Source organism: Heterocephalus glaber, unplaced genomic scaffold (assembly GCF_053883595.1).
Source record: "Heterocephalus glaber isolate CG9 unplaced genomic scaffold, H.glaber_assembly_v1.0 deba00001461, whole genome shotgun sequence".
In the NCBI taxonomy this organism is placed as follows: Eukaryota; Metazoa; Chordata; class Mammalia; order Rodentia; family Bathyergidae; genus Heterocephalus; species Heterocephalus glaber.
In genome coordinates, this window is record NW_028258308.1 from 39,738,849 (window position 1) to 39,766,621 (window position 27,773).

Consider the following 27,773-nt stretch of genomic DNA (forward strand, 5'->3'; position numbering starts at 1 on the left):
GATCGCATTGTTTCGATGGACAGCCCTGGTCTAAGGGATGAAAAATTTAAAAATAACCATACATTTAAATCATGCCCTGTCTTTATAAAGAGCTGTTACATCTTTTAAAAAGTTTCTCACGTGAACCATCCAACATGCTAAAAAGCTTTGCCCCTGATCTAGCAGTTTCTAATTCTGGTCCCTGGATCCAAAAAATGTACAGTCGTTTATAGCTCTTGGAAGCCAGGGACGAGCAAACCCTGTAAGACAATTTTTTTAGTAATTTTAAACTTTTTTTTTGTATCGAGGATCGAACTCGGGACCTTGTGCTTGTAAGGCAGGCGGCAGAACCAATGAGCGAAATCCCCGGCTCAGTAATTTTAACATTTTTATTAGTGCATGTTTTCAGTACATAACATAATGGGGAGCTGGTGCGTGTACATAGTACCTATTAATTGTAAGGCATTTTGAAAGAGAAGAGAAGCCTGAGAATAGACTGCGGTTTTTGCTTCAGAAAAGCCCCGGGAGGGTAGGGAGCAGCAGCCGACCAGGCACTAGGATAGATGCCTGAAGCCCGCTTGACCACGGACCCACTCCCCAACGTCCTCGGCGCTCTTTCTGGGAGACCTTCCCAAAATGGCCACCACCAGGGGGCAGGCCGTCCGCCTCAGCGCCCGCGGAAGCCAATTGGGTAAAACAACTCGGTGATGAGTGGTGATTGGGCCTCAGGCAGGAGCGGGGAGGACCGGAAGTTGGCCTCAACTCCGCCCCCAGGTGCAAAGGGTCTGGGCTCGACGTAGTCCTCAGGGAATGTGGAGAGCTAGCAGTATGTCGGCGGACCTAGGCATCGGGTTAGCACTTCGGGCAGTGAATGAGCGCGTGCAACAAGCTGTGGCGCGGCGGCCGCAGGTGAGGACTGGGAACGCGTGGGGACGGTGGGCGGCCGCATTGAGGAGGGGGACACCAGCGTAGGAGGACTAGGTCGTCACGGTGACGCAGAGAGGTCTCCCAGACGGGCGGGGCCGCCAGCAAGGTGTCGGCGGGGTTGGCCGAGGCCTCGAGAGGCTGGAGAGAGACTTTCTTAGGGACCTCGCGACAAGTGTGTCGGGTGCTCTGGAGGCTGTCTTTGGTGCAGAAGGGACCCGCTGCCTGGAGAAGATGACTCCTCTCCGGGTGTCGTGGCCATTTCCCATCCCTACACGCGGGGCACTGGGGGACCGGAGGAACGTCTGGCACCAGAGCACGCAGATGACTGAGCTCGCCGAGATCGCGCCTGTGACATCGTCTGACAGCTCGTAGGTGCTCAGCAAATGTCACGTCCAACCTTGTACGAGGCGTGGGTGGGTTGACCAGACTTTGCAGGCACCCTTTGAATATTCATTTTCTACTGCCTATATTTTGTCCCCTTTTGGACTTTCATTGGACCTGGAATTAATATCTACCAAGCTCTGTGCAAGAAGCTGAGTAGTGTGAAATGACAAAGGCCCAGACTGAAAGGGCAAAGCCTTGTCTGATCAAGTGGTTGTGGTCTTAGAACCCAGAACGTTGGTCTGGAGATAGAAGACCTGTATTACAGTCTTCCCTTAATTACTAATTAGGTGTTACCTTGAACAGTCACTTAACTGCACCTTCAGTTTCTTCATCTGTACAATGGGGTGAACTCCAAAAACCAATCTCCCTTCTGGCATTAATGTTCTATGATTCTCAGTGGTTAAGGAAAATCTAGGGGTTCTTCCATCCTGGGAAGTTTTCCCTGGGGGTAGTCTCAGGCAGATGAGCTGCCCCTTCCACTTTTCTCTCTGGAAATCACCAATTCATCAACATCCTAGGAATTATGACAGGGTCTCATGAAAGGCTGGTGACACAAGCCCCTTGGAAGGAAGGAAGGAAGGAAGGAAAGGAGGGAAGGAAGGAGGGAAGGAGTTTCTTGGCTAATTGACCTGACTCCTTCAGTTCCTTGAAAATACTGTGATTCTTTGACAATTCTAGCAGGCAGTGGGGGGAAGGTTGAACTATATGAGGATAAATGAATCTCATCTCTGCCTCTGTGGGGGGGTGGCTGCAGCAGAATTCAGAGAAACTCTGCTCTAAATGTGATGGCTGTGGGAAGAGCTCAGCATTGTCTAATCCTGAGTCCAGAATTGTTTGTGTCCCATTCTCAGGTCTGTTCCTGGGTGGTTGAGTCATAGATGGAACAGTAAATTGCACATCATTACCCTGATGGAGCCACTGTCAGAGCAAATGGAAGCAATGTGAATAATTACACCAGGACCAGGATGTGTTTCCAAAACTGTTTACCTTGGGGTTTCAGAAGCCAGAAGTAACTTCCCTGTTAATCAAAGAGTGCTACTTTCCTTTTTTTGTTTTGTTTTTTTTGATACCAGGGATCGAACTTGGGTCCTTGCACTTGCACAGCAGGCATTGAAACCACTGAGCTAAATCCCCGGCTCCGTGCTACTTTCCTTTAATGAAGTGATTCCTTTGTTTTGTGTTGTTGTACTGTGCTAGGGATCAGGCCTCATACCTCCAAGCAGGTGTTCTAATACTGAGCTACACCCCCTCCCAATGAAATGATTCTTAAACTTCCAGCATTGGTATGCAGGAGAGTCATCTGGAGAGCTGGTTTTTAAAAAAAAAAGCTCAGCCAGGCATGGTGGTGCATGCCTGTAATCATAGTACTCAGGAGGCTGAGGAAGGAGGATCTCTAAGTTTGAGACTAGCCTGGGCTACATGGCAAGTTCAAGGCCAGCCTAGACAACATAGTGAAATCCTGTCCCAAAATAAAAGATTCTCAGGACTGGGGGAGAATGGAGAATAGCTCAATGGAGAGCACTTGTCTAGCATGCACAAGGCCTTAGGTTCAGTCCCAGCTCCTCAAAACCAAAAGGATTCTGAGACCCCAGGCCCAGAGATTCAGATTCAGTTTGTCTGATTGGACCCTGGTAGTAACTGGTATAGTTGTTCTAAGACTACACCATAAGGAAACACTGCTTTAACTTGCCCTGCTGCTCTGAGACAGAAGTGTCTTCCACTAGATATTAGGGTGATTAACATTAGGCGGCGATGTCATACATATGTGGTACACTTTGTTTACTATATTACCCTCCCTATAGTATTAGAAGAATGTATCTTAATGCCAGATTGAGATCTATGCCAGTCTATTCTACAGGATAAATCCTATGAGACTTATTGGGATAATATTCCTGTGGCTCTTTCCCTCTTGGCAGGATCTCCCAGCCATCCAGCCCCGTCTTGTAGCAGTCAGCAAAACTAAACCTGTGGAGATGGTGATCGAGGCCTACAATCATGGCCAGCGCACTTTTGGAGAAAACTACGTAAGAGCCCTTTTCCAAAGACCCTTGTGAAGAATTGTGATTGCCAGGCTTCTGACTTATTCTGATTTTACCCTTTAGGTTCAGGAACTGCTAGAAAAAGCATCAAACCCTAAAGTAAGTGGATATCGGAATTCTTTAGTTTTTAACTTAGTCTTGGCTCTTTAGTTGAAAATTAGACCCATGCTGGTGGTTGAGGTTTAAAACAGGAAGTTAGAATGGGTACAAGTGTCCACTTTTACCTTGAGCCCCAGTTAATTCTCAGCTAAATCTTCTGTCTTTATTTCGAATATAATTTTCTTTTTTGTAGCTGTTTAGAAATGGTTCTTTTAGGAGCTTGCTGTACTCTCATATCCTTCCTTCTGGGATTTGAAAGTGTAAATCAGTTCATCCCTAAGGGATGATGACTGAAAGACAGAGGAGCTGATGGTAATAAGGGAACAGACCAGAAGCCTTCGATTTTTTTTTTTTTCTCTCTCTTTTCTTTTTTTTGGGGGGAATCCAAATCAGGACCTTGCACTTGCCAGGCAGGTGCAGCACCACTGAGCTAAATCCCCTCCCCCGCCTTTGATTTTTCTGAGCATCCTTTTGCCTCTTTGGGCTGCTGACTGAAGATGGAGGTAGCAGTTTATTTCACTTACAGAACACCGTAGAGGTGAAAGGTCACTGGGCTCATGAGAAGGTTTGAGCCAGAAAACCATCAGCTCTGAGTCAAATGTCATTTCCTTTTCCCCTTCAGATTCTGTCTTCATGTCCTGACATCAAATGGCACTTCATTGGCCACCTACAGAAACAAAATGTCAACAAGTTGATGGGTAAGATAAAGCTCTAAGGATGAGGACAAGACGCTCTGACATTATATTGCTTGTGCTACCTTCTGTGGAAGAGGGCAGATTTAGAACACAGCCAGGTGACTGTTTGTGCTGTCAAATTCCTTTTTGGGTTTTTTTTGGCGGCACTGGCAGTTGAACCCATGGGTGATCTAGCACCGTTACTTCTTCAGCCCTTTTTATTTTGAGGCAGGGTCTTGCTAAATTGCCTAGGCTGGCCTCGAACTTGCAATCCTCCTGCCTCAGCTTCCCTATTAGCTGGAGTTTGCAGCACTACACCCAGCTGGAGTTTCCTTTATTAAAAGACAGATAAGTTAAAAAATACAATACAGTAAAATTAAGAATTAATGACTACAGGGGCTGGGGGTATAGCTCAGTGGTGGAGAATTTTCCTAGCTTACACGAGGCCCTGGGTTTCAGGCCCTAGCACTACAAAACAAAACAAAAAAACAAGGCCAGGTGTGGTGGCAGCTGGCGTGAGAGTGTGTGGTGTGAGAGTGCTGTAATCCCAGCACTCTCAGAAGCTGAAGCAGGAGGATTGAAAACTGGGCAGTTTAGCAACTTAGTAAGACCCTGTCTCAAAATAAAAAAGGGCTGGGAATGTACCTCAGTGCAAAGGCCCTGAGTTCAATCCCCAATACCAAAAACAACAACAAAATTAGCCATGTGACAGTGACTTTGTTTTGTTTTTTTGTGGTACTAGGGAATTGAACCCAGGGATCACGAGCTCCCCCCCGCCTTTTTATTTTAAGACAGAGCCTGGCTCTTTTTGGTTTTTTTTTGATACCCGTGATTGAACTCGGGTCCTTGCACTTACGCAGCAGGCAGCGAAACCACTGAGCTAAATCCTCGGCCTCCGGCTGTTTTTTAGGCTAGCTTTGAAGTTGGCAATCCTCCTGCCTCACTCAGCCTCCCGAGTAGCTCAGGTTACAGGTGTGCATTACTGCATCTGGCAGTTTGATAAGTTTTGATGCAGGTTTATACCTGTGAAACCATCACAACAGGTAAAATAATGAACATATCCATCATCTGCAGAAGTTTCCTCCTATTCATTTGTAATCTCTCCCTCCCTTCTGCCCCTCCCCACTTTTCTTTCTTATGCACCACTTAACTGCTTTGTCGATGTAGTTTTTAGAGGGTTTAGGAAGTTTTGTTTTGTCTTGCTCTAGTTTTAGGGGTTTTTTGAGAGAAGATCTATGTCGTCTTGGCTGGCCTTGAACTCACTGTGTAGTGATTACAGATTACAGATGTGAGCCAGCATGCCTGGGTCATTTTTAGAGCCATAAAGAATCTTCGAGTATGTACTCTTTTTGTCTTCTTTCACTCCAGTGTAAGGAATTTCAGATTCATCATATTCATTTGTGTTATCCTGGTTCGTCCTATTGTTCAGTAATATTTCATTACATAAATATAACATAATTTGTTTAGCTGTTCACCTTTTGATGAACATTCAGGTTGCTTCTCATTTTTGTCTATTATAAATAAGTTACTATGAACATTTGTTTTTTGTTTTTGTTTGGTATCAGAGATCGAACTCGGGTCCTTGCGCTTGCGCAGCAGGCGGCGAAACCACTGAGCTAAATCCCTGGCTCTATGAACATTTGTGTACAAGTCTTCACGTGAGGCCGGGGATTTAGCTCAGTGGTTTCGCCACCTGCCTCAAAAACACAAGGACCCAAGTTTGATCCCTGGTACCAAAAATAAAGTCTTCATATGGATATATATTTCCTTCAATCTTGGAGTAGATACTTAGGAGTAGAATGGCCAGTAAAATTCACATATGTATATTTTAACTTTGGGCCGGGGATTTAGCTCAGTGATTCCGGCGCCTGCTGCACAAGCGCAAGGTCCCGAGTTCAATCTCCGGTACCAAAAAAAAATGCTGAACTTTCCTTTTTCATGGTGCTGGGGCCTCATACATGCTCAGAAAGTGCTCTTCCACTGAGCTACATCCCCAGCCTCAGTGGTTAAAAACCACTTTTGCCGTTCTAATGAGTGCATAGTGGCACCCACGGCATTTCCCTGCTGGCTGGTGATGCTATCTTTTCACCTGCACGACATCTGTACATCTTGTTTGGTGCAGTGTCTAAGTCGTGTGCCCACTGTTTAAATTTCCTTTTTTATTAGTGCATGTTTGCAGTACATAATGATTATATTTATTGTTTGGGGTTTTGTTTTTTTGGTACTGGGGTTCGAACTCAGGTCCTTGCACTTGCAAGGCAGGTGCGGTGCCACTGAGCTAAATCCCCGGCTCCAGAATGATTATGTTTATTGTGGGGAGTCAGTAAATGTACATAATACATCTTAATGATTCATTTATTTAAAAATCTGCTACCCCTCCCCTTCTTCCCTGCTTTCTCCCAACTCTTGATCCCCTTCCCATATATAAAAACTATTTTCACCATTTTTTCCCCTTCATTTCTTTGGGTTTTTTTCATCTCCTTTCCCTCCCCTTACTCCCCCTCTCCACCCATCTCTTGTCCCCCCCATCCATTTGTTCCCTACTTCCTATTTAACAACTATTTTGTCATATATACATATAATTATATAATTATTATATATTATGAATACATATGCAATATATATTGTCAATTTCTCATATAAGAAAAACCATGCAATATTTAAGTTTGTGTCTGAATTATTTCACTTAATATTATGTTCTCAAGTTACATCCATTTACCTACATATACCTCAAGTTTATCTTTATAGCAGAGTAGTACTCCCATTGTGTATAAATACCACATTTTCTTTATTCATCTGTTGGTAGACATATAGGCCATTTCTGATTTAGCTCTTATAAATTAGCCTGCTATAAACTTGGTGTAGCCAGGGCTTGCAAGGGAATGGATTTAATACTGGACACATAATTTATAGGATTATTTTATAATATTCACCCAAAAAGTCAAATGCAGAACAGTACGAGAGATCTGTCCATCCACTCGAGACCTGAAGAACCCAGTCAAGGGCCTGGATCCTACAGCAGTGTCCCACATGAGTCCAGCTGAAGGCCTAGAGCCCATGGCAGTGTCCTTCACAAGCCCAGCTGAGATCCAGATGTTTACCTGGTACACGCTATAGATAACAAGGGGCAGATGAATCTTCCATTAACCTAATTAACCCAAGTTGTTTGTGTGTCAGGCTGGTCGTAACTTGAGGGGCCACTGTATTTGATTTCCTGGTAGCCATTCTTTCTGGAGTAAGATGTTTTTGTTTTGTTTTTTGTTTTTTGGTACCGGGGATCAAACTCGGGTCTTTGCGCTTTCGTACCAGCCAGCGAAACCACTGAGCTAAATCCCTGGCCCTGGAGTAAGATGTTTTAATTTGCATTTCTCTAATGGGCAGAAATGTTCAACACTTTTTCATGTATTCATTGGCCATTTGTACTTCTTCTGAGAAGTGTTTATTCATTTTGGTTGCCCATTTTTTGTTTAGGACTTTTACTGGGGAGGGGTCTAATTATTTTTAATTCTTTATATATTCTAGATGTTAGTCCTCTGTCTGAGGCAAAAATTTTTTCCCATTCTGTAGGTTGTTTCTTCTCTCTGTTGGTTGTTGCCTTTGCTGTGCAGCTTTTGTTTGTTTGTTTTTGGTACCGGGGATTGAACTCGGGTCCTTGTGCTTTCGGGGCAGGTGGTGGAACCACTGAGCTAAAGCCCCGGCCCCTGCTGTGCAGCTTTTTAATTTGATGTGATCCCATCAGTTGATTCTTAGTATTATTTCTTGTGCCATTGGGGTTCTGTTCAGAAAGTCCTTGCCCACACCTATGTCTTAAAAAAGCTTTACCTGTTTTATCTTCTAGAGGATTAAGTGTGTTCTGTTTTAACATTTGGATGTTTGATCCATTTTGATTTTAGTTTAGCACACAGTGAGATAATTGAGCCTAGACTCAATCTCCTGCATGTGAATATCCAGTTTTCTCATCATCATTTATTAAAAAAGCTCTTTCTGAGCCGGAGATTTAGCTCAGTGCCAATGCACCTGCCTTGCAAGTGCAAGGTCCTGAGTTCAATCCCTGGTACCAAAAAATAAAAGAAAATAACATAACATAACAATGGCTCTTTCCTCTAGTGTATGTTTTTGGCCGTTTTATCAAAGATCAAACAGCTGAATGTGCCTAGGGTTGTTCCTGCTTCCTCAATTCTGTTCCTCTGATCCACATGCGTGTTTTTGTGCCAGTACCATGCTGTTTTAATCACAGTAGCTTTGTAGTATAATTTCAAATCTGAGATTGTGATGCCTCCTGCTTTGCTTTTGTAACCCAGGATTGCTTTTGCTATTCTGGGTCTCTTCTGATTCCATATAAATTTCAGGATTGTTTTCTCTAACTGTGAGAAATGGCATTGGTATTTTGTTTGGGATTGCATTAAATCTGTATATCAGTTTTGGAAGTATAGCCATTTTGATTATATTGGTTCTGCCTATTCAGGAATAGGGGATATCTTTCCATTTTCTGGTGTCCTCCTTGATTTCCCTTTTCAGAGTGATACAGTTTTCATTGTAGTCTTCTACTTCCTTGGCTGGATTAACTCATATATGTTTTGTTTTTGTTTTTGTTTAATTCTTTTATTGATACATTTTAGGTATACAATATGTTTACATTTATCATTGGGTGCTTGTACCTGTACATGATGTATCTTGGTTCTTATTTTTTCCCCATTACCTGTGCGCCCTTCACCCCCTCCACCCTTCCCTATTTGCATAGATTTCATTTCCATATTTTTTCTTTTCTCATAATTTTTCCTTTCCCTTCTTTCCTTTCCCCTTCCCCTCCCACCACCCCTACACCTTTGGACCTTTTCCTATTTCAAATTATCAATTATTCATTTTAATCATTTTAATCCTTATTTATACTTTCAGTTTCTCTCACTAGAGAAACTATTTGGTATTTACACGTGTGTCCTATTTATTTCACTTAAGAGTATGGCCTCAGTATGCATCCATTTAGCTATAAATGTCTCTAGTTTCTTGTTCTTTATGGCTGAGTAGTGCTCCATTTTATTACAAACCACATCTTCTTTATCCAGTCTCCAGTTGATGGGCACTTGGGCTGTTTCCAAGCTTTAGCTATTGCAAACTGTGCCACTATAAACATGGGTGCACATATGCCACTGTGGTATGATTCTTTTAATTCTTTGGGGAAGATCCCCAGCAGGGGAATAGCTGGGTCAAATGGGACCTCTAATTCTAGTTCTTTGAGGTATCTCCATACTGATTTCCACAGTGGTTGCACCAGTCTGCACTCCCACCAACAACGGAGAAGGGTTCCTTTCTCTCCACACCCCCACCAGTATTTGTTATTGGTTGATTTCTTTCTTTTTTTTTTTGGTACTGGCGATCGAACTTGGGACCTTGCGCTTGCAAGGCAGGCGCTGGAACCACTGAGCTAAATCCCTGGCCCTATTGGTTGATTTCTTGATAGCAGCCATTCTCTCTGGGGTGAGGTGGAATCTCAGTGTTGTTTTCATCTGCATGTATCGAATGACCAGTGATGTTGAACATTTTTTCATATATTTATTTGCTGCTTTTACTTCTTTGTCTGAGAAATGTCTGTTCATTTCAGATGCCCATTTTTGAATTGGGTCTTTGAATTTGGGGGGTCTGACATTTTTCAGTTCTTTATATGTTCTAGATAGTAGACCTTTGTCTGAGGTACAGCTGCTAAAAATTTTTTCCCACATTGTAGGTTGTCTCAGCTCTGTTGGTGGTTTCTCTTGCAGTGCAGAAGCTTTTTAGTAAGAAGAGATCCCAGTTGTTGATTCTTTGTGCTAGTTCCCGTGCTACTGAGGTTTTGTTCATAAAGTCTTTTCCTATGCCAATGTCTTCAAGAGTTCTACCTAACTTATCTTCCAGCAAGTTTAGTGTTTCTGTCTTAATATTTAGATCTTTAGTCCACTTCAATCTTAGTTTAGTGCATGGTAATAGATACGGGTCTAGTTTTAAGCTTTGGCAGGTTGAAATCCAGTTTTTCCAACACCATTTATTAAATAGGCTATCTTTCCTCCAATGAGGGTGGTTGGCTCCTTTGTCAAAGATGAGGTGGCTGAGTATGTGTGAACTTGTTTCTGCATCTTCTAATCTATTCCACCGATCCTTGGGTCTGTTTCTTTGCCAGTACCATGCTGTTTTTATCACAGTAGCTTGGTAGTATAGTTTCAGGTTGGGGATTGTGATGCCCCCAGCCATCTCTCCTGTTGCCTAGAATTGCTTTTGCTATTCTAGGTCTCTTCTGGTTCCAAATGAATTTTTGGATTGTTTTCTCTAGTTCTGTGAAGTATATTGTTGGAATTTCAATCAGCATTGCATTAAATCTTTATAGGAGTTTTGGAAGTATGGCCATTTTCACTATATTGGTTCTTCCTACCCAGGAACAAGGGATGTGTTTCCATTTTCCTGTATCCTCCTTGATCTCCTTTTTCAGAGTGCTATAGTTTTCAGTGTAGAGTTCTTTTGCTTCCTTTGTTAGATTGATTCCTAGATATTTCATGTTTTTGAGGGCCGGGGATTTAGCTCAGTGGTTCCAGTGCCTGTAGAGTCATCATCAAATTAGGGCCGGGGATTTAGCTCAGTGCTTCCGCCGCCTGCCTTGCAAGTGAGAAGTCCTGAGTTGGATCCCCGGTACCAAAAAACAAAAAAGATATTTCATGTTTTGGGATGCTATTGTAAAAGGAATTGTTTCCCAAATTTCTCTCTCAATCGGTCTGCTATTTGTGTATAAGAAGGCTACTGTTTTTTGTGTGTTGACCTTATATCCAGCTACTCTACTGAATCTGTCAATTAGTTCTAGAAGACTTTTGACCAAGTTTTTTGGGTCTTCTATGTAAAGTATCATATCATCAGCAAATAATGACTGTTTAACTTTTTCCTTTCCTATCTTTATTCCTTTTATTTCTTTCTCTTTTCTAATTGCTTTTCTAATTGGCTAATGTTTCCAGAACTATATTGAACAGGAGTGGTGATAGTGGGTATCCTTGTCTTGTTCCTGATTTTTAGCATGAAAGTTTTCAGTTTTTGACCATTTAATATGGTGTTGCTGTTGGTTTTTCATAGATAGCCTTAATCAGGTTGAGATAAAGACCTTCTATTCCAGTTTCCTGTAGCATTTTTATCATGAATGGGTGTTGGATTTTGTCAAATGCCTTTTCTGCATCTACTGAGATGATCATATGGTTTTTGTCCTTGACTCTGTTAATATAGTGTATTACATTTATTGATTTATGTATGTTGAACCATCCTTGCATCCCTGGGATAAATCCAACTTGGTCAGGGTGTATGATCTTCTTAATGACCCTCTGTATTCTGTTTGCCAGTATCTTGTTGAGGATTTTTGCATCTGTGTTCATTAGGGAGACATATATGTTTGTATTTGCTATCTCAACTTTTTGAATAGTTCTTTTAACCAATATGTCCCTCTTTGCCTCTTTTCATCAGGTTTGGCTTAAAGTCCACTTTGCATGAAAATAGGATAGCTACTCCTGCTTATTTTAGGGTTCCCACTGCATGGAATATTGTTTTCCATCTTTTAATTTTTAGTCTGTGAATTTCTTTTTGGTTTAAATGTGTATCTTGTATACACCATATGGTTGGATTTTGTTTCTTCATTCATTCTTCTAATCTCTGTCTTTTGATTGGCAAATTGAAACCATTCACATTGATAATTATTATTATTGATAGGTATTGACTTATTCCTTTCGTTGTATTATTTTCCTGTTTCTGTTTTCCTTCCTTTCCCTTCTACTTAATTGCTTGTTTTACCTGATTTATTCATTCTATTGGACTTGGCATTGTCTCTTTCTGGGATATCTTTGAGCTTTTTTTTTTTTCTTTGAGCATCTTTTGGACTGTTGGTTTGATGGTCATGAATTTCTTTAGGTGCTCTTTATCATGGAGATATCTTATTTTTCCATCAGTTTTTGTTTGTTTGTTTGTTTGGTACTGGGGATCAAACTGAGGACCTTGCGCTTGCAAGGCAGGCACGGTGCCACTGAGCTAAATCCCCGGCCCTTTTCCATCCATTTTGAAACTTAATTTTGTAGGATATATCAGTCTACATTGAAGGTATTTTCTTTGAGGGCTTGAACACTTCATTTAAAGCTCTCCTTGCCTTTAAGGTTTGTGTTCAGAAGTTTACTGTAATTCTGATGGGTTTTCCTTTATAAGTGATTCCTTACTGTTCTCTACAGCTTTTAAGATTCTGTTCTTATGTTGTTTTTATGGTATTTTAATTATGTGGTGTGGAGTGTTTTTTATTCTGATCATGGCTATTTCAGGTTCTATGTGCCTCACTTATCTGTATGTTAAATTCTTTTTCCACATCTAGAAAATTTTCTGCTATTACTTCTGTAAACAAGTTTTGTTATGCTTTTGTGCTTATCTTCCGAGTTTTCACTAATTTGAATTGCCCTTAGCTTTTTTTTTTGCTCCATCTAGCAGCTGTTGGGTCCATTTTTCATGTTCTCTTACTATTGTTAAGGTATCTCTCATAAATTGATCACAAACCACAGCCCATTCCTCTAGATCTGACACTCTGTCCTCACTTTGGTCGCTTCTGCTGCCCATACTTTCAATTGTATTTTTAATCTCCTGTATTTCTGTTTGGAACTTCTTTATGGACCCCATTCTTTTCTATGTTGGGCATTCATGTTTTGCATCTCTCTCTCTCTTTACTTTTTTCCTTTAGTCAGTACCATTTACTCTTCAGTTCTTTTAAAAAAAATCAACATAGGATACATCATAGTCTCATAAGAACAGTACATTCACACAATTCCAAGTGAAAAACATACATTTTTTTACACCATAGATTTTCAGTCTTGCTTTTGAGGGTTTTTGTTTTTTTGTTGTTTCTATGTTTGTTTTATTTTTTGGTACCAGGGATTGAACTCAGGACCTTGCACTTGCCAGGCAGGTGCAGTGCCACTGAGCTACATCCCCAGCCCTGTTTTTTGGATGTTTTTGAGAGAGGGTCTCACTATGTAGTTCTGGCTGGCCTTGAACTTAGGACATCCTCTTGCCTCAGCCTCCCAAGTGCTGGGATTACAACCTTGTGCCACCACACCCGGCCCTTGTTTTGTTTTGGTTTTTTTTGAGACAAGGTCTTTCTAGGTAGTCCAGGCTCACCTCAAACTCACAGGCATTCCTCCTGCCTCAGCCTCCCAAGTGTTAGGATTGCAAGCATGCACCACCACACTGGGCTTACTCTTGGTCAATACAAAAAACAGTGTTTCAAAGGTTTTGTTTAACATGAGGAAGATTAAATCTCAGCTTGACACAATAACAAGTTTAAAAAAATAAACCAGTGTTGAACTACTGCAGCACTTAGCTGACTTCCTGAAACCCCCACCCTGTCCCACACGGACCACACCCAGGTGCCTCTGTACCCACACATGGAAATCTCTGCCTCTACATTTCTGTTTCCCCACCAAATATCTCAACAAAAAAATTAAAATTTAGACGTGTGTCATTGCATGAGAACTACTACAACATACTTTTTTAAAAAAAGCTAACTTACTTGTTGAATATTAAAAGAAGAGACTATGATTAGGTGAGTTAAAATACATCAGGGAAACTGCAGTGCCTTCCATTTCCTGCATTGTGATCTTAGAGCATAGGATTGTGCCCAGAGGAGCTAACGATACCAAGACTTGCCTCAGACATTAATTGTAAAAGATTATACTAATGTTTATGAAAAGCTTATAATAACGTGGAAAAATATTTGTTATAAAGTTAAATGAAAAAGTAAAATACAGAACCATACATACTGTATGATCTTAACTATGTTAAAATCAACCAACCAAAACACATCCCATAAAAGGCTGAAAGAAAACAGTTCAGAGGTTAACAGTCATCATAATTAAGGTTTTTTGGGATTATTTAAGAACTATTAGTTACAGAAGAGTAAGTCTGGTAGAAGTATTAAATATGTGTTAACAGTTATGTCCAGCCTATAAGAAAGGGTGTGTACATTCATAAAACTAAAACATACCAGACTACTGCATGAATGAACTGTTAGGCAAAACTGGCCCATGGGTGGAGGGCTTTGGTCTCCCCTCCAGCCAGGTGCAGTGTGACCAGGTCCTGCAGATGAAATATGCTGAACCAAGTGGAAGTGCCATGGTTTATAGAAAGAACAGATGTACCCACCCCTGACAACTTGTGTATAGCACGGGAGCTCTTTCACACTAGAATTAAACAAAAGAGAGCTCTTTTCTGCTAGGTTTTTCTGTAGATGTCAGGTTACAAAAATAGTTATAGTAACTGTGGAACCCCAATCCTGGTTTAGAAATAGAAATAAAACATCATTAGAGCACACGTGGACCAAGAAAAGTGCAAGACATAGAAAATTAGAAAAAGTGCTTTCTATAAAAATGATTCCCTCTAAGATGTTTACTGTACACACACTAGCAGAAGCAGAGGCCAACCCTCCACTTTCCCAAAGCATCCCCCAGTTTGCTCACTCAGAAACACTGACCAGAGAGGAGGAAGACGGCCCCACTCCTCAAGAACATCTCAGTTTTCCTAAAGCGGAAGCTGTACCCATCACCAACCATGTTACATTAGTTAGAAGCAGAAATCACCACTCTCTCTTGCTATTAAAAGATGTGCTGCTGTTCTTGTTGAATCACATATCCACTCTAACATTGAAGCTCTCCTGACTTAGTAGGAGGCAAAAATGCAACTGCTTTCTCCAATGAGTACTTCTACAGAGGGCAGCGATTAAGTGACGCTTAGTCAGAGGGCAGCGATTAAGTGACACTTAGTGATGTTTGTCCCTAAACATAACAACACCTAGTAAAGACAAAGCAAAGGAGTGTATTTACTTTCTTTTTTTTTTTTTGGTACCAGGGATCGAATTCGGGACCTTGAGCTTGCAAGGCAGGCACTGGAACCACTGAGCTAAATCCCCGGCCCTGTATTTACTTTCTTTTAAGCAAAGGAGTGTATTTACTCAAGAGTAAGGCACTGTGAAGCTGAGAGTCATGACTAGTCCTATATCAAGATCAAAACCTATCAGTACCATCAGAAGCTGAGATGCAGGAATGCTGCTTAAGTCTTCAGTCTCCTCTCCCAGTTGCTAATTTGCACTGTGCTCCTATGTCCAGCACTCCAGGTCTTTCAGCACATGAATACCACATGGGTGGTCTTCAGACCCTCATATAGTGACCTCATGATGTGCAGTCTCCAGGAGTTCTCAGGCTCCAAACTGCCTGGAGGCATCATTCTTTCAGGGTATACACTGGGAGTGTGATGTTGGCAAAAAATAAGCAGTCCATTATGCAGAGATAGCACAGATAATTGGATAACCAGAGCCCATCGTGTGTCCCCAAATAGCTGAAGAGCCAGAGGTGACCTCAGTGACTGTGGATTCAGCAGCTGGTGCCCAGCAGCAGTGCTGGATAGGGCTGCGGCTCACATCAAAGTTGAGCCACGTGGGCTGCAGTTGCAGGTGACCCAGGAAGGCACACAAGAGTTCATCAAGCACAGCACTGCCTGTGGCCACCCAGCTCCTCCAGTTCAGACTCTTGCTAGCTGCTCTGTTGGCCTGCTTCTGTGATTCCCACCCCAGATTCTTCTTGCATCTCTTTCTTCAGCTCACTGGATTTTTATTAGTGCCTTCTCTAGACTTGCTGATCATTCATTTCATTAGGATCATTATCTGTTTAATTATATCTTCTTTGAATTCACCAAGCACCTTACTGCTATCTGCTTTTTTGCTTCCCCTGGTATCCTTTCAGACATTTCTACTGTGTGGCTTTTTATCCCGCACCCAGTACTCTTTGGATTGGCTTTGGAGGAGTAGAGAGTTTTTGAAGGCATCTTGTTGCCCTGTCTTATGTTTAATTTCTTTTCCAGAGATAGTTTCTGGGTGTGGCCTTGGCTTCTATTCCAGGATCCAGCTACCACCCTTTATTTGAGAAGAGAGATTGCAACTTACTTGGCCCAGTACCCATTTCCTCAGGAATGGGCTGCAATATTGTTTATGACCCCCAGGAAATCATTGGCACACAGAGAAAACCAACTGACAGCAGCAACCATGTCACCTTGGCAGTAGTAAAGTCAGCCACAACAATAGCATCAAATATACACTGGATACTGACCGACCCTCAGAACCACTCAGGAACCACCCTTAATCAAAGCACCGAGATGCGGGATTTTAGTATAGACACATAGGCAGCCCAGTACTGAGCTACAGTAAAGGAGACCACTGTCTCTGCTGGGTATACGCAGCGGTGTGGGAACCCCCTCCGAAGGTTACATGCTCCAAACTTTCCCTCCTGCCCAGAATGCAGGCCCATGACCTGCCTGGCCTGAGCTTGAGCATCTCAGGAGATTTGTGTCTGGCCCTGACCCTTTCTGAGTCTGGCTCCTGTGACCGTCTCACCTGCACTCTGGTAGTGTGACCCTTCAGTCCTTGAGTGAGCCTCTCCGGGTGTCACAGGTGTCCTCAGTCAGGTTGGCCGTTTGGCTGTCACCTCTGCCACCCTGTGCTGAGAACCAAGGTGCAGAACCCCTTGGGAGTTGGTAGTTTGACCCCAGTGAGGGCGGGCAGCTCCTCCTCCCTGCACAGTGCAACTCTGCAGCAGTAGGGTGACCTTGAATTTCTTTCTGAGCACAGTGGGAGGTCACCTGTTTGGGATTTTTCTCACCACTCCAGGGATAAACAGAAATGGTGTGCAAATGAGTCACACACATGAAAGAAGGTGTGGCAATATCCTAGGCCCCAGGTCACAGTAGTTTTTATTCCAATTACCTACTTTTTTCTTTTGTGACTTACCTACACTCTGGTGTTATGTCTTTTTTTGTTGTTTTTTTTTGGTACGGGGGATTGAACTCAGGTCCTTTCGCTTGTGCAGCAGGCAGCGAAACCACTGAGCTAAATCCCCAGCCCCAATGGTGTTATGTCTTTTTAAGAAATGATTGCTTAGGGGCTGGGGATTTAGCTCAGTGGTTCTGCTGCCTGCCTCGAAAGCACAAGGTCCCGAGTTCGATCTCTGATATCAAAAAAAAAAAAAAGAAAATGATTGCTTAATCCAAGGTCATGATTTATTACTTCTAGGTTTTCTTCTAGAGTTAGCTGTCACTATTAGGGCCATTTGAGTTCATTTTTGTGTGTAGTCTAAGGACAGGGAGTGTGTGGGTGTCTGTGTATGTTACCGGGGATTGAACCCAGGGCTTTTGCATTGAGCAACATCCCCAGTCTCCTTTTATTTTGAGACAGGGTCTCCCTAAATTACTAAGTTGCCCAGGCTGGGCTCGAATTTGCAATCTTCATGCCTCACCCTCAGAGTGCTGGAATTATGGGCTTGTGCTACCACACCTGACTTCCCATAACTTTTCTTACACTTCCACCTTTGATTTTAAAAAATATTTTTTCTGACTATAGAATTCTAAGTTGACTTTTTTTTTTTCTTTCAGTACTTTAAAGATGTTGTTTCATGGTGCATGCCTGTAATCCTGGTGCTCCCGAGGCTGAGGCAAGATGGTTATAAGTTTAAGGCCAAGCTGGACTACATATAGCAAGACCTTGTCTCAAAACAGACAAACATAGAGAATGTTGTTCCACCATCATTTTACTTGCTCTGTTTACAGTGGGGACTCTGAGGGCTGGGGATTTAGCTCAGTGGCTCCACCGCCTGCCTCACAAACGAAAGGTCCTGAGTTCGATCCTGGGTACCAAAAAAAAAGAAAATACAGTGAGGACTCTGATGTCATAGTTACCTTTGTTCCTCTCTATATAACATGTTTTCTCCTGTGGCTAGATTTAAGATTTTCTCATTATCACTGGTTTTGAGCAATTTAATTATGATGTGCTTTAGTGTAATTTTGTTCACATTTCTTATGCTTGGAGTTTGTTGAACTTCTTGAATCTGTGGGATTTTTTTAAAGAAAATTATTAGAAATTTTTCTTCCCATTTGCTCATTTCTTCATATCTCTAACCTCTTCTCCAATTACTAGCTGCTTGAGGTGGTCCCACTGTTCTCTGATACTCTTCCTTTCTATAATTTTTTCCTGTGTTTCATTTTGAATAATTTTTTCAGGTTAACTAATTCTTTGTTTGGCCTGTATAATTTGCCATTAATCCTATCATTGGATTTGTCATCTCATACATTGTAGTTTTTGAGCTAGAAGTTCAATTTGAGTCTTTTTTTTCCTATTTTATGTGTCTCTATTTTTTTAACATAAGGAAACAGTTATAACTTTTAAGATCTGTATTTACTAATTTGTTCATCTTTGTCAGTTCTTAATTTCAATTGGTTGATTTAACTCTTCATTATACACCATATTTTACTGCTACTTTGCATGCCGGATAATTTTTGTTTGGATAGCCAGATGTTGTGAATTTTACCTGGTTGAATGCTAGCTTTTTTTGTATTCTTGTAAATATCCTTGAGCTCTGTTCTGGAACGTAGTATCTTAGGAACAGTTTGATCCTTTCAGCTCTTGCTTTTAAAATTAGTTGGCACGACCAGAGCAGAGCTTGGTTTGAATTATTCCCTGCTAATAAAGCAAGGGAACTGTAACTGGTATTCCATGAATCCAGCTAAAGAGTCTTAACTTGAAAATTAAAACAAAAAACATAAAGTCTATAAAAATACTACAATAAAGTATTTTTATTTTCTTAGACTTAGGGAAAGGCCTTTCTAAGCCAGACATAAAATCTGGAAACCGTAAGAGAAATAGTTCTCAGATTTGATTACACAAAAATTAAAGTTCTCTGAATATCAAAGCAAAAGGAGGCTGGGGATTTAGCTCAGTGGTTCTGACACCTGCTTCACAACCGCAAGGTCCCGAGTTCGATCCCCAGTACCAAAAAAAAAAGAAAGAAAGAAAGAAAAAGAACAAAGCAAAAGGAAATCACAGACTGGAAGAAAAACTTTGTTGTTTTTTTTTTTTGCACTGGGGATTGAACTCGGGACCTTGCACTTTCGAGGCAGGCGCCAGAACCACTGAGCTAACTCCCCGGCAGAAAAACAATATTTTAAAAAGGGGAAAGAAGTTAATGTCTAGAGTACATAAAAAGTAAGTCAGGCATGATGGTACACACCTGTAATCTGGGCATCAAGGAAGGTTGAGGCAGGAGGGTTACAGGTTCAAGGCCAGCCTGGGCAATTTAGCAAGACCCTGTCTCAACAACAACAACAAATGAAAAGGGCTGGGACATAGTTCAGTGGTAGAGCACCCTTGGTCCTCAGTAGTATAGCAAAAAAAAGCAACACATCTTTATTTATAAGAAAAAGGTAAACAAACTAAGAACAGGCAATTTATGAAGGAAAAAATACAAAAGGCCAATAATTAAATGAGTAGTATTCACCCCTAATCACAAAATAATAAGCTCTACTTCTCACTTATCAGATTTGTTAAGAGTAGAAAAGACTACTAATGTCCATTGTTTTGAGTACATGAGCCTGAGTCTAAAATGGTAGGTGGGGCCTCCTGGATGGCAGATTGGTAATATCTAACACAATTTAAATTGTATTTCCTGCTTGAGCAGTAATTTCATTTCCAGAATTCATTTATTTTATAGAAATACTCATATATGCACAGAGAGGCCAGGGATGTAGCTCAGTGGTTTTGCCGCCTGCTGCGCAAGTGCAAGGACCTGAGTTCAATCCCCGGTACCAAAAAAGAAGGGAGAATACTATATGCACAGAGTTCTATGCCTAAGCTTTGTTTTGTAATTAAAAACAAAACACAGGAAACAGTGTAAGCCAGGGGTGGTGGCATGTCCCTGCTGTTCCAGCACTTGAGAGGCTGAGGTTGGAGGATCACCTGAGCTTAAGAGTCCGAGACCAGTCCTGGCAACATAGCAAGACCCTGGCTCTAAAATAAGGGAAACAATCCAGTCTCATGTCCACTAACACAGGAACAGAAGAGTGGTGGCATACATCTGTAATCCCAGATACTCAGAAGGCTGAGGCAGGAGGATCGGGGCTCCAGTGCCAGGCTGGACAATTTAGAGAAACTGTGTCAAAATAAAATAAAAACAGGAATGGTGATATAACTCAGTGGCAAAGCACTATCAAGTACTGTGAATCTGAGTATGGCAGCACACATTTCTTCTCACATGTAGTGCAGGCTGGCCTTGAACTCACCATGTAGCCCAGGCTGGCCTTGAACTTGCAGCGATCCTCCTGCCTCAGCCCTGAGTGCTGAAATTATAGGCATGTGCCACCATGCCCGGCTGCACACACTTGTAATCCCAGTACCCTTGGAGGCTGAGACAGGAGGACCACAAATTCAAGCCTAGCCTGGGCAACTTAGTGACTTGGTGAGACCTTGTCCCCAAAAATGGAAGATGTCACCTGCTGCACAAGCGCAAGGACCCAAGTTTGATCCCTGGTACCAAAAAAAAAAATGCAAGATGTGCTTGCTTTGGCACACATACACTAAAAAAATAAAAGATGTATCTCAGTACCAAAGCCCTGGGTGTGTGTGTGTGTGTGTGTGTGTGTGTGTGTGTGTGTTTGGATGTGTGTGTGTGTATGACCTATATGTGGCTACAGCCTTGGTCACATATATAGAGAGCGAGCACTTGTAGAGCACTTGCCTAGTGTGCAGGCCCAGGGTTCCACCCCAGCACCACAAGGGAAAAAGAACATGAAGCTTCCTACTGGAAGATGTCAGCATTCAGTAAAAGTGGGCTGTTGGCTGGGCGGTGCCTCGCTGTTCTTCATCTGAGGCAAGGCTGATACTCCACCTCACATGCATCTTTGAAAAAGAAGATGGCCCTGAGGACTTCAGTGTCTCACTTAGGTTTCAGTGTGTGGGTCACTCTGATGCCCTTGTCACATGAGAACACCCGGATCCCAGGAGTTTAAGGCCACAACGATATCACACCAGGTAGCACTGTGGTCTCCAGTTCTTCAGTGTCACCTTGACCTGTTCTTCTCTGCTTGAACTGAGATGTTCTGGGGTCAGGCCCGCTACACAGGACCCAAGTACTAGCTTCTCAAAGCCTCTGCACACAATTGTGCTTCCTGAGTGTGTCCATGTTACCCTCTCTGTGTTGCGGATGGGACTGAACTCATGGTCTTTATGGTCTGAACTCATACCAGTAAAACTCATGTTTGTCCTCTTAGCAGAACCAAGATTTACCTGTCTTTTCTTTTCCTGGGATGTTTTCCCCTCTATCAGGTCGAAGACTTATTGCATGGTATCTGCTGCAGGAAGGCGAATGAAGAATAATACCTTGCCTCTTTCTCTTTACAGCTGTCCCCAACCTCTCTGTGCTGGAGACAGTAAGTTCTGTGAAATTAGCAGAAAGAGTCAACAGTTCCTGGCAGAAAAAAGGTTCTCCTGAACGGCTGAAGGTTATGGTCCAGGTCAACACCAGTGGAGAGGACAGTAAGTGACCAGAACTGGAGTGCAGATTTCCTTCCCTTTGGGTGGCTGCGCTCAGGGAAAATGGTGAGGGGAAACATCTCCTAGGTGAGGCTGTGCTTAGAAGCCACAGGGTTTACGTCAGCTATCTGTGGATGGTCTAGAGGTGCATGAACACACAAGCCAGTCCACATGCAAGTCTGTAATACATCATGGTGCTATGTCTTAGTTAATGTATCCTGGTGTTATATCTAAATATTGGGGAAAAGAAGAGGAATCAAGAAAGGATTGTGACTTTGATCTCCTGAAAACCTCCAGAGGTCACCATCACTCCTGAAAGGGATTGTAGAGTCACATGTACGTACATCTCAGGTCTTAAACTGTTAGTGTTACAGTGGGAGAGAACAGAAGAAAGACCACTGAGGGCCCTAGGCAGAGACTGCGTATGAGGCTTGGGGTAGCAGGGTAACGTGGAAAGGAGCCCAGCCTTTGAAATGGGACAGGCCATGCTGTGTCACTTCCAGCTTGTTAAATATCTCTCCATCTCACTATCTTGGCTTGGTAGTGGCATCACACTAGCACCCACTTCAGAGTGGGTGGCAAGGATTGAGTGTGGCAGTTCAGGCAAAGCTGGGAACAGAGCCCTGCACAGCTCATTTGATAGCATTTTGTCGAGAATAAATGTTTGAGTTGGGAGTATAGCTCAGTGGTAGAGCACTTGCCTAGTATGTAATAAAAAAAAGAAATTTATAAAGATCAGGTATTTGCTGACAACCATCCAAGCACCAGTATTCACCAAATCTTAACATGAAGGAGCACAGCATAGGCATACAGGCATCTGTTTTCCAGATAGGCCCTGGAAGCGGGCTACCGGGTTCAAAACCCAGGTCTGTATTCATAGCTGTATGACCCCAGAAAGGTTACTTAGCCTCCCTGGGCCTCAGTTTCCCCATCTTTAGGATGGTGCTAGTAAAAGTACTTAACCTCATAGAGCAGTGATAGCAAATCCTTTAGAGTTTTCAGTGACACAAACAGCCCACTGTGGCATGTGTGGCTTAGGTTTGCCACCACTGTCATAGAGTTATTGTGTGAAATGAAAAGCTCTTAGGATGTGGCACATGTGCCTGACACCAGTTACTCTAAGTGTGCTCTGTGTATGTGCACCTTGCCTATAGCTCATTACATCGTCAGTGTAGACAAATCTGAAACTGACTCAGGATCATCTGTATTACATCATTTCTTGATAACTAGATACAATTTGCCCTAATCAAAGATTGAAGTGAGTACTCCTGGCACCTCCATTTGATAAATAGGGGCAGACCCGATCCATGCTTCATATAATTGCATAACAAATGATCATTCATTGTGGATTCCTCCCCCAGTTGCTAACAAGTTCAGTTAAACTTTGTGAATATGTAGTCAGAAGTATTTATTTAATATCTACTTCAATTTTTTGCAATTTTATTAATAAATTAATAAAATTGTGAAATTAAACAGGTTTAGAAAAATAGTTCTTGGATTCATCTGGGATTCTGATAATGTGAATCTTCCTTGGGGTCCCAAGAGATGTAAGGGTTTTTCTTTTCCCTCTCCTCCAAGTCTTCTCAGCTAAAATCCTAAGATATTCATGCCTGTAATTGCAGCACTTCAGAAGCTGAGGCAGGAGGATTGCCGAGAGTTCAAGGCCAGCCTAAATTACAGAGCAAGACACTGTCTCAAATAAACAGCAACAACAACAACAAAATCTAGGCATGGTGGCGCACACCTGTGATCGCAGCACTCAGGAGGCTGAGCCAGGAGGATTGCCACTAGTTCAAGGCCAGCCTGGACTACATAGTCCAAGGCCACCTGAACTACGCATTGAGATCCTGTCTTAAAAAAAAATAAAGAAAAATAAATCCTGAGATAGAGAAGGTGGGGCTAGGGCTCAGTGGTAGAGTGCTTGCCTAGCATGCCTGAAGCCCTGGATTCATTCCCCAGCACTGCAAAATCAATCAATCAATCTATCTGAGAGGATATATTCTTCAGCTTTCCTGTTGCTGAAACAAATTTAGAACCTGATCAGAAGGCATGCTTCCAAAGAAGACCTCAGATAGAAAGTTAATCCTTAAGACATGAGGCTGTCACTTCACAAGGTCTTCATCTGAGAGAGTCACCTCCACTGTTACAGGAAGAGGTGGAACAGACCCCTCTTGTAGCCATTGAGGACATTTTGACATACCCATCTCTGTTTCTTTTACAAAGGTAAACATGGCCTTCCACCCTCAGAAATGATAGCCCTGGTGGAACACCTGAATGCCAAGTGCCCCAGCCTGGAGTTCGTGGGGCTGATGACCATAGGACGCTTTGGCCATGATCTCAGTCAGGGACCGAATCCAGACTTCCAGGTACAACAGCTAGGGGTGTGGGGGATTGTTCATGGCCAAAGAAGAGTCATGGAACCTGAGAGGCAGCGGTGTCCTTGGTGTGGGCAAGACCCTCCGTGGCTTCCATCGCCAGCACCACAGGAGAAAATGAGCAGCACTGCAGCCGAAGCTGTTGCAGGGCTGCCGCTGCACTAACTTCAGAGACATCCCAGATGCTACCTGTCCAGCGGTAGACCCGCTTCTGACCTCTTCTCAAAAGCAAAGGGGAAGAGTGGGTACCCAAACCCCCATGGATCTTTCTCAGCTCAGTTTGAATTTGGCTAAAAGAGTATTTTGGAAAAACAAGCTCTTTCTCCCTCTAATGACCGAGCTTTCTTTTTGTTGTTGTGTTGTTTTTTGCTTCATTTCTGGTACTGTGGCTTGAGCCCAGGGCCACGTGCATGGTAGGCAAGCGCTCCACCACTGGGCCGTAGCCAAGTCCTGATAGTTTTCTTGGGAGTTGGGGACTTCGCTGAAAACCCTTGCAGTGCCCTCTGGAAACCTCAACATCCCTGTAGATCATGAGGAACGTGAACTCCGAATCCAAGGTGGGCAGATCTGACCACTTCCGGACACATGAGAAGGCAGGAATGAAACAGGTGTTGTCATCCCGTGTTCCTGTCAGATGCTGTGGTCGCTGCGGGAGGAGCTGTGTGAAAAGCTGCAGGTCCCTGCCGGGCAGGTGGAGCTGAGCATGGGCATGTCCTCGGACTTCCAGCACGCAGTGAGTGTCCCTCCCCGAGGGAAGGATCCAAAAGGCTGAAGCAGGAACAGGCTTTTTGGGGGGATTCCTTCATTTTGTCAGAGATGGGGGTCTCGCTGAGTTGCTCATGCTGGCCTCAAACTCATGATCATCCCACCCCACCCTCCTGAGTAGTGGAATTAGCCAAGTGTGGAGGCACACACCTGTAATCCCAGCACTAGGGAGGCTGAATCAGGAGGGTCTCTTGTTTAAGGCCAGCCTGGACTACTTATTGAGACCCTGTCTCCAAAAAAATAAAAAGTAGCTGGGACAGGTGTACATCACCACAGCTGGTAGGAATAGGTTTTTGGTGAAGAAACCTTTGAAAACACTCATCAGAACAACAGGGGATCCAGTCACAGTGCTTCTCTGTCCCGACATTTCTCCCCTTCTCATGCTCCTTCTTTTTTGAAGTACAATTTATAGAAATTATATCTTGACACCTAATTTTTAAAAACTTAGTGTAATTCCTAAGGGTCGTTTAAAGGAAAATTTAAAAATGAACTATTGGCTGTGGGTGTGGCTCAGTAGCAAAGCACACCCCCAAGCATATGCTAGGCCCTGGGTTCAGACCCCTAACACTAAAGAAAAAGAACAAGAGCCTGCCTTGCAAGTGCAAGGTCCCGAGTTTGATCCCTGGTACAAAAAAAAAAATCTGCACCTTTATAAGGGCCAGGGATTTAGCTCAGGGGCATCACGCCTGCCTTGCAAGCACAAGGTCCTGAGTTCGATCCCCCGTACCAAAGAAAAAGAACAAGAAATCGAGCTGTACTTCACAAAGGCATTTGGTTACATAAATGCCAGGGCACAGATGTGACAAAATCCTACCTGTGGATTCACTGTGAATGCCACAGCTCTGTGTACACAGACAGCAGGGCTTATTACCCACTCCTATACCTGACTTCCTACAACAGGATATAATTTGATAAAGTTCCAAAATCAAAGTATATTTAATTTTTTTGTTTCTTGAGTCAGGGTTTCACTGTAGTCCAACCTGGCTTCTTTTTTTTTTTTTTTTTTTTGGTGTTGAGCTCAGAGCCTTCACACTGAGCTACATCCCCAGCCCTTTTTCTTTTTCTTTTTCTTTTTTTTTTTTTTTCCTGTTTTGTTTTTGAGGCAGGGTCTTGCTAAGTGCCCAAGCTGGCCTCAAAATTGTGATCTTCCTGCCTCAGCCTCCCAGAGTGCAGATATTATAGGTGTGGGTGACCACACTTAATTCAAAAATCAAAGTATCGAGTTTCATTCCTAGAGAAGTTATCTACTAAGACAGTGTAAAAATCCTTTGTGTTTATAAGTAAAATGGAGTTAGATGCTGTACTCAAATAATCACAAGGCGCTTTCATCCTCTGCCTGACCGTGGCAAGCTAGGAAGGTATGTGGGCCATGAGATAGCTCTCCCTGTGTAGCTATGTCCCACACACCTCTGACAGCCACCATCCTTGGTCCCCCCCAATACCATGTCCTGTCCCATTGTCATTATTGTCCCCCCAACCCCATCTGTGGAATTCTCAAACTTCCAAGCCACCATAGAAACCAAGGAAGTACTGCTTGTTTCCTGAATGCTCCCTCGAGAGTGGTCCCTCCCCAAGGAAACCACTGCCCCACAGCCATCTTCAGGTTTGTTTGCATTGCTCTTTGTAGACACTGCCAGAGAGCCCACTGACTGCATCTCACAGTGTTAGACTCCATCCTTGAAAAATAAAAAATAAAAATAAACTCGGTTTGTGATACTTTCTTCTCTTACCTGCAGATTGAAGTTGGATCAACAAACATCCGGGTAGGGACCACCATCTTTGGAGAGCGGGATTACTCCAAGAAACCCATTCTGAATGACACCACAACAGAATTGAAGGCCCCAGTGGGGGCAACACAGGAGCACTGAGTGAGGACAGCCAAGACAACCAGCTTTGCACCAACAAAGTGTTCGTTGTAATAGTCCCCACCTTTCCACCCAGCCGAGCACTCCTGGGGCCTGAACAGAGAGCATGGACGGTCCCGGGTATTGTCTGAAGCCACCTGTGCTTAGTCTCTGACATAGGAAGCCTGGTTCAAACAGTGGCTTTGGATCAAGTTTGAGAATTGACTCTTCTGTAGAAACAAATGCCAAATCAGTAGGCAGGAATCAAGTTCCATATGGAATTCTGCCCAGGAGCACTAACCAGCTCATGGATGCCTTTTCCAGGTTGAAGTGTGGATTACTGGTGCCTATGATCCTGGAAGTCAGAGGGATTCCCATTTCTCATCCCACTTTAGTAGGAAATTCCCCATTCCCCGATAGTCACCTTTGCTGCTCCAAAGCAAGGTGATTCTGTCCCACAGTGCACATGGAACATGTTACCTGCTGTGGAGTGGCAGTCAGTAACATCCAGCCATGACTCCAGTTACAGCTCCACACACAAATTGTTATTAGGGACAGTTAGTGTCATTGACCACTGTGACCCTGAGATTTTAGGGGTAACTATTTGTAAATAGGACTTAAGCCTTTCTTCCATCCTCAAGAGATGGAACTTTGAGCTTTTCCCTGGGGACCCCACAGCAATGGGAATTTAACTTTGTGATGTCTTATCCACTATAATCCCCTTTCTGGTGATTTTTTAGCAAAGACCAGTGAAATCTCATCCCTCCTGGAAATAAAAGCCTGCAGAGCCCATGCAGGCATTTGGCTTCAGCAAGGCCTTGATTCATCGTTCTCTCTGAGGAGCATTTCACAGGCTCACTTGGCCTCCACACTGTCTTTATAAGCCACCGTTTGACAGCTCTTCTTGATTGTTCATTAATACAGTAGCAAGATCTTCAAAAGTCAGAAAGCACTGGGGCCAGGGATTTAGCTCAGTGGTTCTGCTGCCTGCCTCACAAGCACAAGGACCCGAGTTCGATCCCCGGTACCCCCCACCAAAAAAAAAAAAAAAGAATGCACAATCCTCTGAGTCCTGACAGCTTCAGTGTGGGTGGTTGTTTTCTAGATAGCTTTTTCTCTTATTCGAGTAGTCTTTAATATTATGAAATAACTGAGAACATGATGCTGCTGCTGAATGTAATTTTGTAAAATTTAACACCATTGTGATTCCCATTTCAAAGCTATAGTGTGATAGTTCAGAGTCTGTTAGAAATATGAATTTGAATTATACCATCTGTGCCAATTACAAAGCAATTAAAGGATTTATTTTC

General features: G+C 42.9%; 1 protein-coding gene across 3 annotated transcripts; it reads left to right on the forward strand.

Moving 5' to 3' along the window:
• The first annotated feature begins 711 nt into the window (after positions 1–711).
• Plpbp (pyridoxal phosphate binding protein) lies at positions 712–27,773 on the forward strand. Of its 3 annotated transcripts, XM_004855386.4 has the most exons (9): positions 749–888; positions 1,115–1,274; positions 3,207–3,314; positions 3,393–3,428; positions 4,051–4,126; positions 21,348–21,482; positions 23,703–23,845; positions 24,489–24,587; positions 26,356–27,773. In XM_004855386.4, exons 3-9 carry the CDS (start codon positions 3,264–3,266, stop codon positions 26,485–26,487), a joined length of 672 nt encoding a protein of 223 aa, XP_004855443.1. In that variant the 5' UTR covers positions 749–888; positions 1,115–1,274; positions 3,207–3,263; the 3' UTR covers positions 26,488–27,773. The 3 variants fall into 3 exon arrangements, with proteins under 3 accessions (XP_021092485.1, XP_004855441.1, XP_004855443.1); XM_021236826.2 differs by lacking the exon at positions 1,115–1,274 and having other exon boundaries at positions 712–888; positions 24,382–24,587; XM_004855384.4 differs by lacking the exon at positions 1,115–1,274 and having other exon boundaries at positions 713–888.